This window comes from Haliaeetus leucocephalus, unplaced genomic scaffold (assembly GCF_000737465.1).
Source record: "Haliaeetus leucocephalus isolate CR32 unplaced genomic scaffold, Haliaeetus_leucocephalus-4.0 Scaffold773, whole genome shotgun sequence".
In the NCBI taxonomy this organism is placed as follows: domain Eukaryota; kingdom Metazoa; phylum Chordata; class Aves; order Accipitriformes; family Accipitridae; genus Haliaeetus; species Haliaeetus leucocephalus.
In genome coordinates, this window is record NW_010973209.1 from 4,498,478 (window position 1) to 4,516,607 (window position 18,130).

The 18,130-nt window shown below is 48.0% G+C and overlaps 1 protein-coding gene across 1 annotated transcript in view; it reads right to left on the bottom strand.

Moving 5' to 3' along the window:
* Window positions 1–10,889: 10,889 nt before the first annotated feature.
* GRIK4 (glutamate receptor, ionotropic, kainate 4) overlaps window positions 10,890–18,130 on the bottom strand; it is a 138,082-nt gene continuing 130,841 nt past the window's right edge. Inside the window, exons 16-19 of the mRNA XM_010581433.1 lie at window positions 16,293–16,518; window positions 14,722–14,850; window positions 11,795–11,913; window positions 10,890–11,255 (exon numbers count right to left, since the gene is read on the bottom strand). Of these exons, the coding sequence (XP_010579735.1) occupies window positions 10,890–11,255; window positions 11,795–11,913; window positions 14,722–14,850; window positions 16,293–16,518 (840 nt within the window). The remainder of the gene's footprint in view (window positions 11,256–11,794; window positions 11,914–14,721; window positions 14,851–16,292; window positions 16,519–18,130) is intronic.

Sequence of the window (18,130 nt, forward strand, 5' to 3'; positions counted from 1 at the left end):
CCGGTGGAGAAAGACTGACTGACTTCCCAACCTTGCCTGGTGCAGAACTGTGAAAGATTCACATTACTGCTGTACATCCTGGGGCAAATTCTAGCATTGCCGCTATGTCAAAGGGTTCAGGGTTTTCAGGTGGCATGGTCAAATCACATGCACTATCTCCTTGTAATTCTGCTGTGTGCCACCCTACCACCCCTGGACTCCTTACAGTAGAGCACTGGCAGCCCAAGCTGTCAGCGCTGAAATGTACTCATGGCTTTCAGGGGCCTGATTTCCATTTCACAGAGAGAAAAACACTTTGGTGTTCTTTCTTATTACCCTGTTGACACAACATTGGTTTTATTTTGTTCCTGTGTGGGCCAGCACACATGAACATTGCCTTGCTAACGCTCTGTAAAAAAAAAAAATCTACCTGCATGCTCTGAATGGCTTATTTGGTTCTTTTAATACATTCTGGAAAGAGCTTTGTCTCCGTTTGGTTTGCCTTCCCCCCCTACTTCTCATATCTGTTTCAGTGAGATAAAGAACTCCATTGCATTCAGAGGCTACACTTGCTAACAATCCTCATGTTTTTTTACACAACTTACCTGTGCTATTTAGTTGCTAGAAGGCAGACAGAGCATACTTCAGCTGGTAACTGGCACCAGCAGGCTACATTTTGATTTGAAATACATTTAAGTTGCTGCTTTCTATAGTTACAGATCAACTGGATGTAACAGATGCCCGTGTTAACCTGCGCTGGGTCAGTGCTGCAAGTGTGGGAAAGCAACCAGTGTATCCCCTGGCCTACATTATAGACCATTTCAACGGAGACTGGACAAGTCAGGGAATTGTTAACACAATATAGTCTTTCACCTCTAGGGGCTGGTTTGAATTCAGGCCAGGCTAGCGCTTATCATGAGTTGGCTGTCTCATTGTTCAAGTGAAATAAATTTGATGGGTCTCAGTCTATTCCTCCCTGGCAGAGAAGTATCCGCTTGCCAAAGCTTTTACTGCCATTGGCCGTCCCGGGTGACCTCTCCCTGGCAGGCTCCCCTCTTTCCCACCGCCACCTCCTCCAGGATTAAACAGGCCATGGGAACTAGAGTCACCTCTCTGTTTGCTTCCTCCTTGTCTGGTCACACAGGGGATACCAACCGTGGTACTCAGCAATGGTGGAGCTAGTTCACGCATGCAGAAGAAGTGCCACTTAAGAGGCATTCACCCCAGCGACATGCCCATGTTAGGTGACAGAGCAACCCAAATCCAAGTTCATTATTTTCATACTTTTAGAGCTGGACCTGATCAACCTCAGCAAACAAAACCATCCTCAATATCTGAAAAAATTCCAGTCACAGTCCTTTCCTCATTACTTGCACTTCTAATGTGCCACAAATAAATGTCACCCACTGTCAAGGGGGCCACTTACCAGGGTTCGAGCAGGTTCATAGGTTTGTACATACTGACGCCAGAAGGGAACCATTGTTAATGTTCAGAATACGTGTCACAGACTCCCCTATTTTCACTCCAAAGTGATCTGGAGCAGATCTTTCAGGCAAAAAAAAAATGCATGTACTCTTGAAAAATTACCTGAGACAGAGAATCAAGCACAGTCTGAAAAAATCAAACAGTTAATTACTCACTATGTTCATAAAAAAAAAAAACCACAAACACACACACAAAATCCCCAGGCCTCATTCTAGTCGGAGTGAAGCTCCTAAACCCAATTAATTCCCAACCCACTCTAATAATGTTCGACAGGTCTTGCTGCGCCCAGGGAAGCAGTGTCACTGTCACACATGGGGACACGGACCCATCAAAGTCACAGAATTTCTCTGGGTCGCACATGGAGATAATGGCAGCAGCAGAGGAAGGAGCATCTAGTAGACTCTGCTGCTTATCAGAATAATTTCCCCTACATTTAAATCACCAGAGGTTTTAGGGAGAGGGCGGGGGAGAGGATTTGAAACATACGCAATTTTCTACTTCTTTTCTGTAGCTCTTTAATCCTTTTGCTTCTGCGTTTGGCAAACGCAACTTCCTTCATCCTTGGAGATTATTCTTCAATTCCTCAAAGAGACTTCAATTTTCTCACAAATCTCTCTTCCTTTCGCTTAATTTAAACATTTATGGCCAATTTCATGATTTAATAATGAGAAATAAAATTGGAGATTTACTAAGTATTGAGAGAAGACCTTTCATTTCATCTGGGGATTAAGAAGGGAGTTAAAGGTGTGAAGCCTGTTAGCCATGCTGGCCTAACCTGAGCTCCAGTATGCTAAAGAGCCCAATCCTGAGAGATACTGAGCGCTCTCTCCTCCCATCGAAGCCAGGGAAGTCCTGTGGACTTGGAGCACGTTGCAGATTTGGGTCCCTTAAGACACAATGCTAGTGTATAAATCCATAGCAGCGCTGTCTCACAGATATTTTGCTAATAACTTTAAAGCCTGGCTTCATTTAATACTACCACCAGCTGATCAACTCCAAGCAGCTTCTCACTAGACCATTAATTTAAGGTAACAATTCACTAAGATCTTTGGTTCTGCATAAGCGCTTCCCAAATCACTTCTTCGGTCTCTGTCAATTATCTGAGACTAATGCACCTTGAAGTTACCTTTTAGAGCAAACATTACTCCACAGTCATAATTCTAATATAGTATCAGTAGCCAAAAGATAGGAACGATGCAGCTTTCAACTTCAGAAATTCAGACTGCACATTCAAACATAGAAATAAAAAATAGATCAGTACTGGTGCAGTCTGAAGATCTACTGGATTTTCATAATTTGGCAATTGCTAGGCATGTTCATAGGACCAAATGGACCTTGAGCCTTTTATTCATTTGATTTCATTTTCCGGATGGCTACTATTAGATAAAGGCATCTTTCTGAGGTACTGCTGCGATGGTACTGGCCATCAAATTACGTCTGCCAAATCAAATCTCACACACTCAGGGCTAGACTCACTCAGCTGGCTGCTGTCTCACCCTCTCCATCATGATGCAGATTCTGTCGCAAACTTGGGCACGCAGTGCAGGATGCCGCCGACCAGGCTTGCTCTTCTTCAGCTGACCTGCCAGACCCACGAGACTCTCCAAACCCACGTGTGAACTGCTGTGTCCTCTCCTCTGATCCCCCAGCGCAGCATCTCATGCGTTGGGAAGTGCCACGGCATGGCCAGGTGCTCACTGACCCAGCCTGAGCAGCAAGAAGGGCAAACCTGGGCATGGATTATGCCCAGTGCCCTTCTCCAGACAACTCTGGATCTGTCCCTGCTGTGCAGCACAGCATGGCACCCATGTGCTGCCCCATTCAGGACACATCTCATTTTGGACCACAATTTCCATTCTGTTCAGCCAGACAAAAAGGGCACCAGCAGACAGAAATGAGTGCAGACAGGAAAATGGCTAGGTCTTCCTCTGCCAAATGCTCTGGATTTGTAACTAGTTGTTACTATGAGACAGAAAAGTGCCACTGCTGTCTGATTTTGGAATGGGACTTTGGCTGGGAGAACGGGACAAAACAGAGGGAGAAGCTGTCTCTCCCTGTCTTGTGCATGTAACAACTCCATTACAGGTCTGGATCTCGCTCAGAGAACGATGCTGGCTGAGTGTGTAGGCTGCCAGCATTCATAATAATTAACCATTAATGTTAGCAAACACTTGGCAAATCTCCACCCGCTTTCATCGGAAGCTCTCGGAGTCCTTTGCAAACATGAACAGATTAAACCTTGCCAGACCCCCTCCAGTCCTACACATTAATCCAAAGAACTTCCTCCGCTTCTATTCTCTGACAGGGTATTTAGTAAACACAGTGAGGTTGGGAAGTACTCAGGTCATCCCCATTTTACAAGGCAGAGTGGAGGCCCAGGGTGGTAAAATGACATTGCCAAAGCCCCAGCGAGCGCTGCCGGTGCAGCAATAGTGAGTGGTCGTGGCCTCCCACCCTGCAAGTCAGCGCCTCAGACCTCGCACCGTCCTTCCTCTGCTTGGCAGGTCTTCATCCCTATCTTGCTGTCAAGGAAGCCCAAGCAGGAAAGGGATGCAGGCTTAGCCCAAAGTCCGACACGGATCAGCAAGCCGGTGGAGTGATAGCTTTGCTGCTGTTCTCGCTGCTGGGACACAGCGGCCACCACAGACAGAAATAACCGCGAGCCATCCAGAGCATAGCATCCTCTATGAGAGGATCTCCCGTTGTGCCTGCTATGGCTTGGTGGCATTTTTGCCATCCAGTTTTGCCATCCTTGCCGCTACTTTCTAGCGGCTCATTATTTCGTCCAAAAATAAACCAAAAAAAGGGGGCTTCATTCCAGAATAATGATGCGGCCTTGAAATACAGTGTCCACGCGGGGGAATTATAATGAAACTGCCTGGTCAGACTAACTATTACGTCTGCTAAACCAGCAGACTTCCCTCACAAAGAGGCTCCCTTACAAAACCCCGTTTTTACATTCAAGGTCTAGCTTCAAAAAGAAATCCCCCTAGGTTTGACCCAGTCACATGGCCAGCAACATGCCGCGGCCATTTGAAACGGCCAGCAACCAAACCTTCCTCGCAGAAGAGAGCAATCTGGCTCACAGGACTTCAGAGCGCAGACACTTGGTAGCCTCCTGCTAATGTCTGGCTCCCTACCACGTTGTGACCTCCATTTCAGCTGTCTGAGGGCTAAAGATGTTGTGGCTGATCAATGGCTTGGGAATAAAACCAGAGGCTGTGTGTTCACCTCCTTGTCCCAGTTTAGTTCAGCAAGCAATAATCAGAGCATCCTCTACAGCTGTGCTCACTAACACGCAAGGGTATTTACTGTAGACTCTGGAAGAACAATCAGTTTTAGGCAGGCAGATCAGACATCTTAGTGCTCATCTGGGAATAAGAGGTCTTTTTTCTTTTCCTCCCCTAGTTCTTTCTCCTCATTTACATTCACTTCTGGCTTCAAAATAAATTGCTTTAAATCTCAGCTCAGCAAGAGCTAAGCCTGAAAAGCCAGAAGACTACATTCATGAACATTTCCTGGGAGTTCAGGCAAAAGCCAATCTGAGACCTTTTTTTCTGAGACTGAGCAACATAAGGAGGAGTATCTGAGGGATGAATAGGAAAGAAAAAGGTGCTTGGAAGGCAGAGAGAGAGGAAGAGAAAAGACGGAAGATAACAGGTTTGAAAAAGCACGGGTCTCGCCCATACTGGTCTAAATTGCCTTCTCCTCACCAACGTCAGTGAAATTCCCCCTTACCTCAGTTAACATTTTGTCCCAAACAAAGCAGCAAGTCCTCTCTGTTCTCCATGCTGCACACCAACTGGGATTTTTAGCAGCCACTTTGGACCAGCTCCCCAGCAGGCACAGCCCAGCACAGCTCCCAGCTGACTTAGAGGAGCTGAGGGTGCGACCCCACAGGAGTCCTGATGGGCAGTGAGAAGAAACTCCATCTGCCAGGAATGGCCCTTCTCACTGCCTTTACACTCCAACAGACATTTTCTCTCCCTTGCACCCTAAGCTCAATACGTGAGACACCGAAAACACAAGCACCACAATAAAAACAACAGAAAAGATTAGTCTGTACAAATTGATCAAAGCGTGAAAAATTCTATTCCAAAACATCCTAAGTCAAGAAACAAGAAATGTTAGGTCTTTCCATTGTAATAGACCCTTATTTATCACATTGGAAAGGGTACTTTTTAAAGGCAAATGGCCAACTAGTCCCTTTGATACATGGAGATGCTTCAAGATAGGTATGATATAGAAAACCTAGGCAGAAGATCTGTACTGGCTAATCTGACAGTTATCTCTTTTACAGCCAACTACTGTCATTTCAGTCTTTGAGAACTGCCAGCTACCCCGATAACTGCAGACCTACATAGAGCAGAGGAGAAAGCCTTTGTTAATTAAGCTAGCTTCCTTCATTTTCTTACTGATGTGGCCTCAGCAGAGCTTTCAGAGAGCCGCTGTTGTGTGGCCCTTTGTGCTGATGATGGACTGCCGCACAGCCCCCCACCCCAGACAGCTGCGTATCGGTGGCAAGGCAAGCGAACCTCATCTGCCGGCTGGAATGCTTTCTGGGACGAAATGTTGCAGTCCGGCCACAAATCAGACTATTAACTTAACTGGAGCACAGCAGATTCCCCTTTCGAGGGAAAAAAAAATCCCCCTGAAGGATGCATAAACCTGCCCATTGTCCGATCCAGTTGATAGAGAGCTGATTTTCCCAGTGTGGTATCAAGTTCCAGAGGAGCCTATTTATACTGAATTCATCAATGCTACTTTGTACACAGAAGATTTCAGCTCTGTATTTTCAATCAGTTAGCGGCCATCAAACTCTAATGGGGTTCCTGGAACTGTGGGTGCTTTATCCTCTGTTCAGCAGGCATTTCGTCACGCTGAGCCATTGCTCCGCTAGCTCTGTTCAGGTTGCAGCTCCTCATTTCAGGCAGACGTGCTGTTCCCTCACAGTTAAGATATTCAGCAAGGAGGGACAAAACTCAGCAGACTTGCAAGTATCAAGCGTGAGCCCAGACTTACTTTTTACCATTTCTGATGGCACTTTGCAGTTCCTTTTGCAGATCACTGGCCTGATTCTGCCTCCACTTATGCCTCTAGGTCGTTGGGGCTATTTCCCTTACTTCAGAGCAGTGCCTTACTGGCAGGCTCTCCTTCTAATGCGCAGTGCTACTTTTTCCGTCTAATCAAAGCCATATAGTCAAAGCTACCACAACAAATTTCATCACCTTCATTGGATACACAAGTGAAGTAGAAGAGAGAAACACATCTTGCAGATAATTAATCTCAGAGTTAAATGAAACAAAAGCCAATGGAGGGGACTTTGATCACTCATACCAGCCTTTTCATAGCCAAATCATGACAGCTTCACCCCAAAGCAGCCCGTCTTTGCTTCTTTGCTCTTTCATAAGCTTAGAACAAAGTCATCATCCAGCCTCCACCGAGCAGACCTTGCCTACAGGTCCTTTCCTTTTCCCAAGGGATGTCTTTACCATTCAGAGTCATCACCCAAGAACCATCAAAACCAGTTACCCAGATTCCTGTGTCTAACCCAGTCACCCTGTGCCCACAGCTGCAGTTACCAGTGCTGTAGGTATCTCCACCAGCCTACATATGACTGCTAGGACTCACACCCCTTCCAGACCCTTTCTGTAACTGCAAAAAAAGCAAAGCAAAACAATAGCTATTCCTTTTGCCTCTTCCTCCACCTTTTGGGTCACTTACCTGGTAAGGCACTTAAGGTTCAGAGAGAGAAGCAGACTTGGCAGGGCAGGAGCAGGGAAGATTTCTGTGGATCTGAAATGGTTAAAAAATTTCTGCCTCAGGACAACTAAGGTCCAAAGGGTTCAGTCTCTATTTTATAATTTATAGCTCACTGTCTTTCTTCCCAAAGTCCTGTGGGCTCTCATGGTTCACAGAGCAATCCTTTTCTATTTTACTTACACCACTCAATTCATCCAAGCCTTGTTAATACCTTCACCCATGCAACCTCCGGGGAGAAAATAGCTTTTTATCATTAGGTGAAAATGGAACTGCCTGGAATAACAACACAAATACGGGTTTTAGCACACAAGGACAGATCCCAGGTCTTTTAGTTAGGAACCTGCCAGACTGCTGTCGACCCAGCCAGGGTTGGAGAATTGGACGTCAGTGCAGGGAGAGACGTGAGCCCTCGGCCCCGCTGACAGGCACCCCGAACAGAGGGGGCAGCAGGAGGATCAAACAAAACAGAGGGGATAAAGCAAAGTATTACATTTTAATTGATCTAATCTTCGGCTCCCAGTAGAATTTGCAGAGATATCTTACTAGAATTACTCAAGTTTTATTGGGAGACAGCAATACTGTGAAAGTGCCTTTTGGACAGCAAGCCACTCCAGATCTTGAACTGCATTAGCATTCGGAACGGCTGAGCAAAAGAGCCCCCACAATAGTTTCAGAGGTGACAGCAAAAACTGGGGAAAGAGAGAACACGTGAGATGTAAACCCATCTGGGCACACAAATGTGTATGAGCAGAAACCCAGGCATAGGCATAATGTTGTCTGCTGTGGGGTCCCTCCAGTATAAAACCTGTAGGTATTTATTTACCAGTGAGCAGAAAATACAGGACCTACAGAGACACTAGAAAATGCATCCAAGTGACAGCAGCTTTTATCCATCCACTCCTCTTCCGAGGTCCATTTCTATTCTGAGTGCAAACACATCGAACAGAGAGAGAGAGAAGAGGGCAAGAAGGACATGCAAAAAATCTCCTTAAAATACAGACCCAGATATAAAATACCATATGGGTGGAGCAAGCTAACAGGAGAGATAAAATGGAAAGACAGTGAGAAACCCGGTGGTTTCTCATCATTTTTTTCCTGACATCCACTGTCTGAGCAGATGACTGCAAGATCTTTGCAGAAACAGAGGAATAATGTCTGGCTCTGTCAAGATCCCTCTTTATTCACTGCGGTGAAGGGGTGAAAAAACATCAGGTCTGATAAATGATTCATGGAGCCTTTTCTTCTGCTAATCTGTAAATAAATTTTAAAAAGCAGCTTCTTTTTGATGAATATATTCTGCTGCTCGTAAAAACATGTCGGCCTTTAAACACAACACAGGCACACTCAAATGTCTCTAGTGTTGCTGTCAGTACTTTGAAAGCCCAAGCCCAGATCCTTACAGAATGCAGGGATGGAGGTTTTGCTGACTTACCTCGGCTGAGGATCTGCCCCTCCAATCCCACGGCACCAGATTCCTGGGCTCTGCTGAAGCCTTACCTCATCTCATGCTCGCACCTTCACGGCTCTGTTCAGTGCAGGAGAGGGTAACATCCCACAGATTTACAGATATGAAGGCCAGAAAGGACTTTTGTGAACATCTCATATGACATCCTGCATAACAAGGTCTAAATGCTCTCCTCCTTGTTGCACAAGCACTCTCCGAGCATGCACATTTTACTGTTGCTGTGTAGCAGACGCTTCTTTTCACATGCTGCTGGAAACAACAGAACCAGCCTAACGTGCCCATCGCCATGGCATCGCATCCTGTTCCCTGCATATCCTCCTCAGAAACATCTGCTGCAGACGGGCTCCTGCCTGAGATAACATGATGGATTTGACCCGCTGCACCTAACCCTCAGCCCTGGTCAACGGGGTCCAACCAGGAGGTCTGGGAAGGCGGTAACTGCCATGGTCCACATCGCGTGGAAACCTGGGACCCCGGACAGACTGCACTGCTGTTAGTTATGGGTTCTTTCCCCCCTTACCACCACATATCTTGGGCTTTCTTTTTTTGGACTTCTCTTTTTTTTTTTTTTTTTCCTCCCGTTTCCATTCAGCTACAGATAACAGCAACAGCACGGGTGTGGATGCACTCAGGCAGCAGAGAACTGCAACAGCCAAAGCACGTCTTCCCTTTCAGGTGGGGAGTTGCTGGGTTTCTCCCTGAGCAGACAGGCCTCAAACTGTCTCATGACTTTTGTGAGTGCGGACAGGGAAGGAAAGAGGAAAGAAAAGCATGATTATACAAGGACATCTTTTATTTCAGTACATTCAAGACAAAAAGAAAAGAAAACAATTCAAGAACAGGATGTACCTTCACTCAAGGCTTTCTCTCCCCTGCCCCTCTCCATTGTTGTCTCTTTCCTTTTACAATCAGAAATTGCATAGAATTTGTTTTTCAATCCGAAAATTAAACTTGTCAATGTAAAACCCACATCTGTACCAAGCAGAGGGTGAGCTGCTGCTGTTGCTAGGGAAGTAAATATTTTCCTTACATCAGATCCCGGGCTAATGGTTTTGTCAAATGCTGTGCGGCATCGTCACTGCTAGACACGGGCTGTAAGTCATCCTCGAAGCTGAGGGTGCTCCGTGGATCATGGACGAGAGGAGCTCACGAGCCTGGAGCAGAGCTCAGAGTCACTTGTTCGGGAGCGTGCAGAGCACGGGCCATGGACGCTTTGGGGAGCGACAGTGGGCAGCAAATACCACCACCTCCCTCCGCTGGCGGGAAAGGGCAGCCTTCCCCAGCGCTCCCCACTCTCGCCTGCTCCCACCTCACCTTCCTCAAAAGGCTCTCCCACCCGCACCCTAAAAACAGAAAGGAAAAAAAGCAAAAGATAACCCCAGAACTAAACAAAAGACACAGAACCCCTGAAATTCCAGACGTTTCAAGGCCTCTTTGAGTTCACTGTGTTCGTTGGTTGGTTTTTGGCATTTTAATATATATATATCTATGTGTATATATATATTTATATGTAGATGTATTTTAATAACTCCTCAGATGGACCTTCAGCCAATGCTCCTTCCCAGGGGGAGCGTGTCCCATCCCATCCTTCCCTTCCTTCCTCAGTCCACCTGCCACACTCTGAAAAGGAAGAAGAGTTCAGCACCTGAAACCCGGTGCCTTAAAGACTAGGTCATGATGTACCCAAAATAAACCAAAACGAAACAACGGCTCCTCCCTTCCCATCCTTTATCCGCACCAAATAAAAAGACCCTCCCCCCACCCTTTGAAAACATCCCCTGGTAAGTCTACGTGACGGGGAGACGGAGCCAGCGTCCTTTCTCCTGGCCTGGGGTGGAGAAATTCCAAGAACCGCTCTTGCCCCTGGGTGGGCAATATCTGCCACGCCAGCTACCCGCCACGTCCCTTCTTCTTGCCTCGGAGCCGCACGGTGGCACGGAGACAACTGCCGGATACAGGCCAGCCGGAGGAGCTCGCTCCCGCTGCGTCAGGCTTCAGCAAGACGCGCGTCCTCTCCGACGCCGAAACCAAAGCCGACCCCCTGGCCAGGCCTGCGCGTCAGCCCAAAGGTCCGCCTTGCTCTGGAGAAGCTGGGTAACTGCTTTTAATTTAAAAACAAGTTGACATTGTACAAGTCCGTGTTCTGTAAAATGGAACAGGACCCTCTCGGCCCACCCCAACGCCCCCTGCCCCAGCGTTACTCGGGCTCGCTGCTGTTGGTGGTCTTCTCCCACTCCAAGCTCTCTTCGCTCTGTGCGGGCGAGCCCGCAGATGGCCGTGCCCGGAGGCCCTGAAACCTGCGGCACTCGGGGCACACACGGATGTGCGTGCACCCTCGGGCAACCAGGGCGGCTTCTTGTGCCAGTCTTTGTGCCAGTGGATCTGGCTCGCCCCCACTGCACAGCTTCCCGTTGCTGAGCGTGGTTGTGCTGCGGGCTCGGCGCTCCTCCGGGATAACGGGGCGAGTCCGTATCATTGCCCCTCGCCTCCGACGAGGGTGGAAACTGTCCTTGCAGAGAATGATGTTGCGCAGCTCCGTCACCATTTCTTGGCACACCGACACCTGGAAGGCAGACCCGAGACATACTGCTCACCTAAGTAAGCTGCAAGCCCAGCAGCGCTGCGTCTGCTCTGGATTCTGATGCCAAAGTGTTACGGACTCGGTCGTTAATCTGGCCACTGGCTTTCCACACCAATGCTCGGACACTTACGCTTGATTTAGGCCAACAGATTCCGCCTCTTGTCAGAGGCCCTCCTGTGTTCTGGATCCCCAAATCAACACGAGACCCAAACCCATTGCTGGTAGAAATCCTCAGGTGATGCCATCTCCAGGAAAGGTACCTGGACGTTGCACACATCCTTGATCCCTTCAAAAGCCCTTGGAGCATCCCTACAGCCTTGATCTTAGTAGGAGTGCATGAGAAGCTCGTGCATTTTAGACCCTGCCCAATGCACCTAGCCTTCTTGTGCGTTTGAGGTCTCATTACTGGGAACGCTCATCTCAGCCTGGGTGCATTACTTGCTCCAGAGCACTGCACTGCCGAGCACCCCGCAGATAGCAATGAAAACACACTAAAACCTCAGGACAATTTCAGGTCCTACCTCTGACTGTTCAGAGTGCCGAAGGCTCCACAAAAATTCCAGCATTGCCATAAAAATTGCTACGATTAAGCCACAGATGAGAACCACGAAGATTCCACCTATATTCTCCATTCCCAGGCCTAAAATAAAGCAGAAGAGACAATGCTGTGCAGAGGCAGACACAACATAAATTGCAAGCATCGCTGTACAGAAATCCCAATGCTTTTGCTGTTTAGTTGGCATTACATGTACCCAGCCGGGGACCAAAAACACATAGCCAGCACTGTCCTATTAATAGCTAACCGCATGACTCAGATGGCAAACCAAATGACTTGCAATAGCTGCATGATCGAAGATGCGTTCTCAGAAATGATGATTTTGCAGATAAACAGCAAGTACATTGAAGGGAAGTACAAAGCAATTTGTGGACAAACTGAAAACAGGAGAAAAAATGAGAGATCAATCGGACACATTAATCCCTGCAAATTATTCGCCCAGCTCTAGTTGCTTTGAACTTTGCAAAGGAAAATGAGCAATGTTGTTAAAGAAGCAGAGATGAAGAAGACAAGAAAGGGCTTTCAAGGGATCTGGCACCAAGAAAAGCGCCTTTGATTGCATTACAAAGTGCTGGTGGAAAATGCTTACAGCTGCTTGTATTGCAGTACCAAGGAGAGGTTCCAAACAAGGCCAGGACCCAACACTTTCATGCTATATGGTGACTGAACGGGGTGCCTGCCACCCAGGGGTACCTGGTTATAGGTTGGGTGCTCTCTGCCCAGCACCCTCTGGCCCGTGAGGAGGAAACAGCCCCTTCCGTGGGGCAACTCATCTCACTTCCCTTGGACAACTGACAACGGGATGACTACCTTCTCTACGGATCACAGGAGCCATTCAGCCGCTTTGGGCCAAATGCCGCACGTGCGGACAGCTTCACTTCGAGGAGGGACTAAATCGCATGCACGGCAGCTGCCAGCCCTGTCCTACACGGCTTGCACTCCAGAAAGCTCATCAGCTGGGAGGAAAATCCACCCCTCGAGAACCTGGCCTGAGCTTTCCGTGTGCCGAGGCTGTCACCTCACTTCCCACCGTGACCCCTGTCCCCAAAACCGCAGCCTGTGCCTCCGCCTAGCCCTGCGGAACAAGACTGTGAGAGGAGCCGGGGAGCAGTGCCGGCCTCAGCACACGCTGTCCGAGAAACGGCTCTTCTCTCCTGTGCTTGTTGCTTTCGGGTTTCAAGTGGACTGGGCCCCTGATTGGATTGATTACTAAAAAGCATGCGGTGCTTTGCACTGAGGTGACTGTATGAGGCCATTACTCAACAAGAACATCTATAAAAATCTTCCTCTCCCCTCTGTAGCATTAAATCAAAGTGTAAGAATCAATGGATTTATTGACTTAATCTCTGCGTGGCTTTTAGACATAAAATTTCACCAAAATCCCTGTAAATAGCTGACCTGTTTTGTTCTAAAACTTAGGAGGTCACATTTCTCCCTCCTCCTCCGTCATTCTTTTGGCATTGCCTCCGGAGCAATCTAGTGACTCTGTAAATCAGCCCTTCACAGAGATGTCTTCACTAAGACAACAACTGCAGGGCAGAAAACATAGCTCATAATCACAGTTTAGACCAAAGATAAAGGCCATCCTCTCCACCTAGCAGCTCTCAAATTTGAATTTAGGGCCAGTACTTCTCTCTACATCCTTCTATCGTTCTACCTGGATGCCGCCTCAGATACCTCTTGATGGGCTTGGGAGTGGGTATTTCCTTCCTCCATTTACACATATCAGCAGGCTACAGCCTTCCTCATTTCCCAAACTGAGAAAGTGAGCCATGACAGAGGGCACAAAACAGGAGAAAAACTTGTCCAGGGTCACAGAGCATGCTGGGTAGTGCCAGAAACAGCCCAGGAGCCTGCTTCCCAGCTGCCCCCCTCCAAAGCCACCTCAAAACAGCACACAGACTAGACTCCCCTTCAGAGTGGCTTTTTGCACAGTCCACGGAGGAGAAGACTCCCATGTGCCTGCTTGCCTTCAAAAGGAACTTCTTTACTAGCTTATCGCCTTGCCCTGAGGCCTGATGTCTGACACTGGACCAGCACCTTCTGTCTCGAGACTAACAGCCCGGGCTGCCTGCAGTGCAGCACTGCCCAACAGGGAGCACCCGCTCACACTCCCCGTGGGGTCTCATCCAGCCTAGCTCACGAACGGCACAGACACACACACCTACACCTGCTGCAATGTCAAGAAAACAAAAGAGCTACCACGGACCCGGCTTGGCTCTCCATCTCTGTGCTCAGAAAGGTCAGAAGACTGTTCTTTCAACTGGGGGACCCGCCAGCCTCTCAGAAAACACTTGCTGAGGAAACGGTGACTGCCAAAACTAAAAAATGCAGCAACTGTGTTAAGCTGGCAACTGCTCTCACACTGGGACATCAGCGTAATGTGGTAGATTTTATGGCAATTTGCATAGCATTACCCAAAAGAATTTGCTCCTCGGTTTACAGATGTACTAACAAAGTCCTTGTGTCCCTTCCCCTGGCTATTTAAAAGGCGCGTTCACTTGGAGCCATTAACCAGCGGGCCTGTGGTGGAGATCCATCTCCCTTGAAGGAACCCAGGATTTTGGTCTGATCCCTTTAGCCATCTATTTTCCCAGACATTCATTAGAAGCTAATTTACCCTCCATATGCCTCCAATATTTGTCATTTGGTTGTTCCCGCTATCTCTGCCCCAGGCAAAAACACACAGCGTGAGGCACAGCAGAGCTGTTTGGCTTTCTCCTTGAATTGTGAAGGAAGGAATCTCAGGTCAGAAGAAGGGGAAAAAGTAATTCTCAGGCAGAAAACCTGGCAGTGCTCATGTGCAGATGGATGTTCATCCTTGCACTGCTGGCAGGGATGCTTCTACTGCCTAGTCCCTTCAGCACGTTACCGGAGAGCGGCATGGCTTACCTTTGGCTCTGTGGTCCTCCTCTTTGGGGCACTTGCCTCCTTCCCACCACTTCCTCTTCAGGATTTCCAGGCGGTTGTTCTCTTGCAACTGGAGAATGGCCAGGTCAAACTCGTCGCGAAACACAGAGCCTGCAACACCAAAAGGTATGTGGTAAGGCACCATCTCGGCCAGCCTTCCTCCCCACTCATCCCTGCCACGATGCCCTGCCAGTGTGCCCCACTACAAAAGCTTGCCTCTGAATGGTTTGGAAGGTATTCCAGTTCATAGAAGCCCTTGAATCCTGCTGCCTCCCTGCTGGGACTGTCAACTGGTTAATGTCATATGCAGATGGTAATTTTGCCTGTCCACCAAGACCCACATAGGCCATTTAAAGAGGTCCATTACCAGGGGGAGCTTGGGCTTCAGGGGCAGGGTCTGAAGAGGCAGTTCAGTTTTGCACCGCTGCTCCTCCAGACCACTGAGATCCCTTCTCCTGTCATTCTGCTTCGAACTTCAGCCTTGCTCTAACACTCCTTCCCTCAAACTGGTGCACTGCAACAGCAGGCAGTTCAACCTATATGCAAGCCCAAATGTTGATGGTAGAGGAGGCTCGCTTCTGCGCTCAGTACCGAGCTCTACGGCAGTCTTCGTGATGCCAGCTACCAGAGATCCAGAAGAAGGGCCGTGGGAAAGACCACAGTTCTCCTGTTAACTCTGCACTATTGTCCCAGCGAGCAGCTTTCTGCTCTTCTTATCTGCTACAGTTTCACTGTTTAACAAGACAATGTCAGAACAAATTTAGTCCTGAAAGTAAAGATTTGTATTCACAATCAGGTTACTGTGACTTTACAAGCTTGTACGTGTTAGCTAAACTATGGTTACTGTTTGTGTGACGGTTCTTATGTAATTCACCTTAACTTTGTATTGCTAAGTGCAGGTGCTTAAAGGTCAGGAACAAGGCTTCCCGAGCCTGCGAGACTGGCCGAAAGATCAGCTGATCGCTTGGAATAACATCTACTACATCCTTTTTCCGTGCTGCCCTGGGAGATGATGTTCTCTTGCTAGCTCTCATATTTGAAAGACAAAAACCCTGCATTTGTTAAACCTGATTATTAGCTGAGGTAGTCACTGAATTGCCCAATTCTCTGTCCTGGAGTTTTAAGAACCACCAGCTGTTAGGAAACTTGTGCTAAAAACTAAAAGAGTTGCAACAGCATTACTTTTACAGCACTTCTGAGATAAAACAAGGAGCACAAAATGATTCAAAAACACTGGTTCAAAAAGGAAACAGTCAGCAAAGAGCACATATGCAGAAAATAAGCAGCAGTTTTGAAACATCTTTCACATGAATTATTTAAAGAGCCACAGTCGCGTGTCACATGGCTCTGGACCAGAGCAGGGTCTCGTCATCTGGCTCTGAGCATGCACCTTGGGCAACTGCAATGTATTTGATTTTCCTCCTGAGATAAAAAAAATGACCCTGGGCAGAGCTGTGAAACGTGACATTGGCTTTAAAGCCGGTTCAGCCTTTCAAATGCTCCGGTCCTCTGCCGACAGCTGAGAAGGACTAGAATTTTTCTTCACTGCCTACCGACGGGCATGCCAATCCCGTAGCCCTTGGTGTCCAGAAGGCCCCCGACCTGCGTGAGGTTGCAATTGCGCTGACGATAATACTCGTTCATGGTGGACTCCAGCAGAAAGGCGTAATTGGAGTTCAGCACGCGCGCAATCCCTTCCTCCGTACTCTTCACAAAGACGCTTGGCTGCTTGGAGTACATGTAGTTCCACATCCGCTGGTACGTCTGGTAGCGGGAGTTCTGCAGGAGAAAGGAGGCAAGCGCGGCTAAGGTAGGAGCATCTTGCTGCAACATAAACCCCAAATTAGACACCACTATGAAAAGGCCACAACAGGGAAAGGAGTCAAAGCAGATTTGGTGCCAGATTCAAGAAGGATTTAGATGCCTAACCTCCATTTATTTCAATGAGATTTAGAGGCCCGAATATCTTGGTGGATTTGAGACTTTGTTGGCAAAGCTGGGCATGAAATGCATACCTAATTCCAATAGGTTCCAGCAAAGGTGTTTGCATAAATTCAATTTTAAAAAATACATAGTTTCCATAACAGTATTTCAAAAACACACAAAAAAAGCCAGAAGAAACAGCTTGTGCTTGGCTGATTTAAACCACCGAATGCTCCCCGTAGAGCTCACGCCCTATTGTCTGTCACCATAACCTTGTGCTTAACAGTTCACCAGCATCGGAACCAGACACCTTCACCCTGAGAAGGGAACTGAGGGCAGCGCCAAAGCTCTTTGGAGTTTGTTGCTTCCTGAATCCAGATTTCGGTTCACCCCCTTGTGGGGCAAATCAAAGTACCTGCTCAAGAGATCTGGAGTCTTTTCATTGACTACAGTAAACTAAAGCTCAACCAGCCCCAAATCCTCCGACTTTGCTGGTGGTTGAACCCACCTTGGTTTGATCGAGAGAAAAGCCAACTACAGTTAATCTCTCTTGTGTGTACTGGGCAAAGAGTGAAACCTGCTTGCACAAAGACTGAAGATAAACACACTCTGGTCTACATTAGGAGTTCCCGAATTTGCCCCTTTCCCCTCACACTTGCATTTCTGCAGCGCACGGAATCCCTTACACCACCTCCCGTCCCCTCCTGGCCAAGGCAGCAGGTACGTGACATGCTGCCAGGCACCCCCTGCCATCGCACTTCCAAGGGCTTGTTTTCTGTGGCTGGTGAGCGATGCCGGAGAGCTTCAGGGAATCTGCTGCTGGCCTAGTTACTGTCCTCATCTGTCCAGCTCTGTCCTCCGGGTGCAGTCACTTGGGCAAGGGACAGATGAACAGGGTGTGTGTTTGTTCCCAATTCACTGCACTTTTAAACCATAACCCTGTGTGTGAGCGTCAGGGGAAACGGCTGCCAGGACAGCTTACAAGGCAGGGTGCTTCAGCAGTGGACATACGTCTCAGGCAACCAGGAACTGAAGGATGGTGAAGACGGCCTCAGCCATGCCTGCTTAATACATCACTGTGTTTGACCCACCATCGTTACACCAGACGCACATGGATCCCAACGTAGTTTCAAGCATTGCAAATGGTACGAGAACATGTTTTGCTAATTTCTTCTCTGATACCAGCAACTCCAGCACCCGTCAGGCAGTGCAGAGCCACAGTCAGGATTTTAAACTTGAAAGCCTTCCTGAAAAGAACTAAGCAAGTGCCTTGTATACAACCACCTTAGTCACTTGGGCTCTGTTCAGCTCATTTTAGTTGTAACGTTCTGCTTAAAAGTAGCTTTTTGCCAAACCCCTGAAGGGTGTAAAGTTGGGCTGAAAAGCTCAGGCTCACTCAAGAGATTTCTCAGGCTTCCCAGTTCAGTTCAGACTCGGGGGGGGGGGGGGGGGCGGGGGGAAAAGCTTT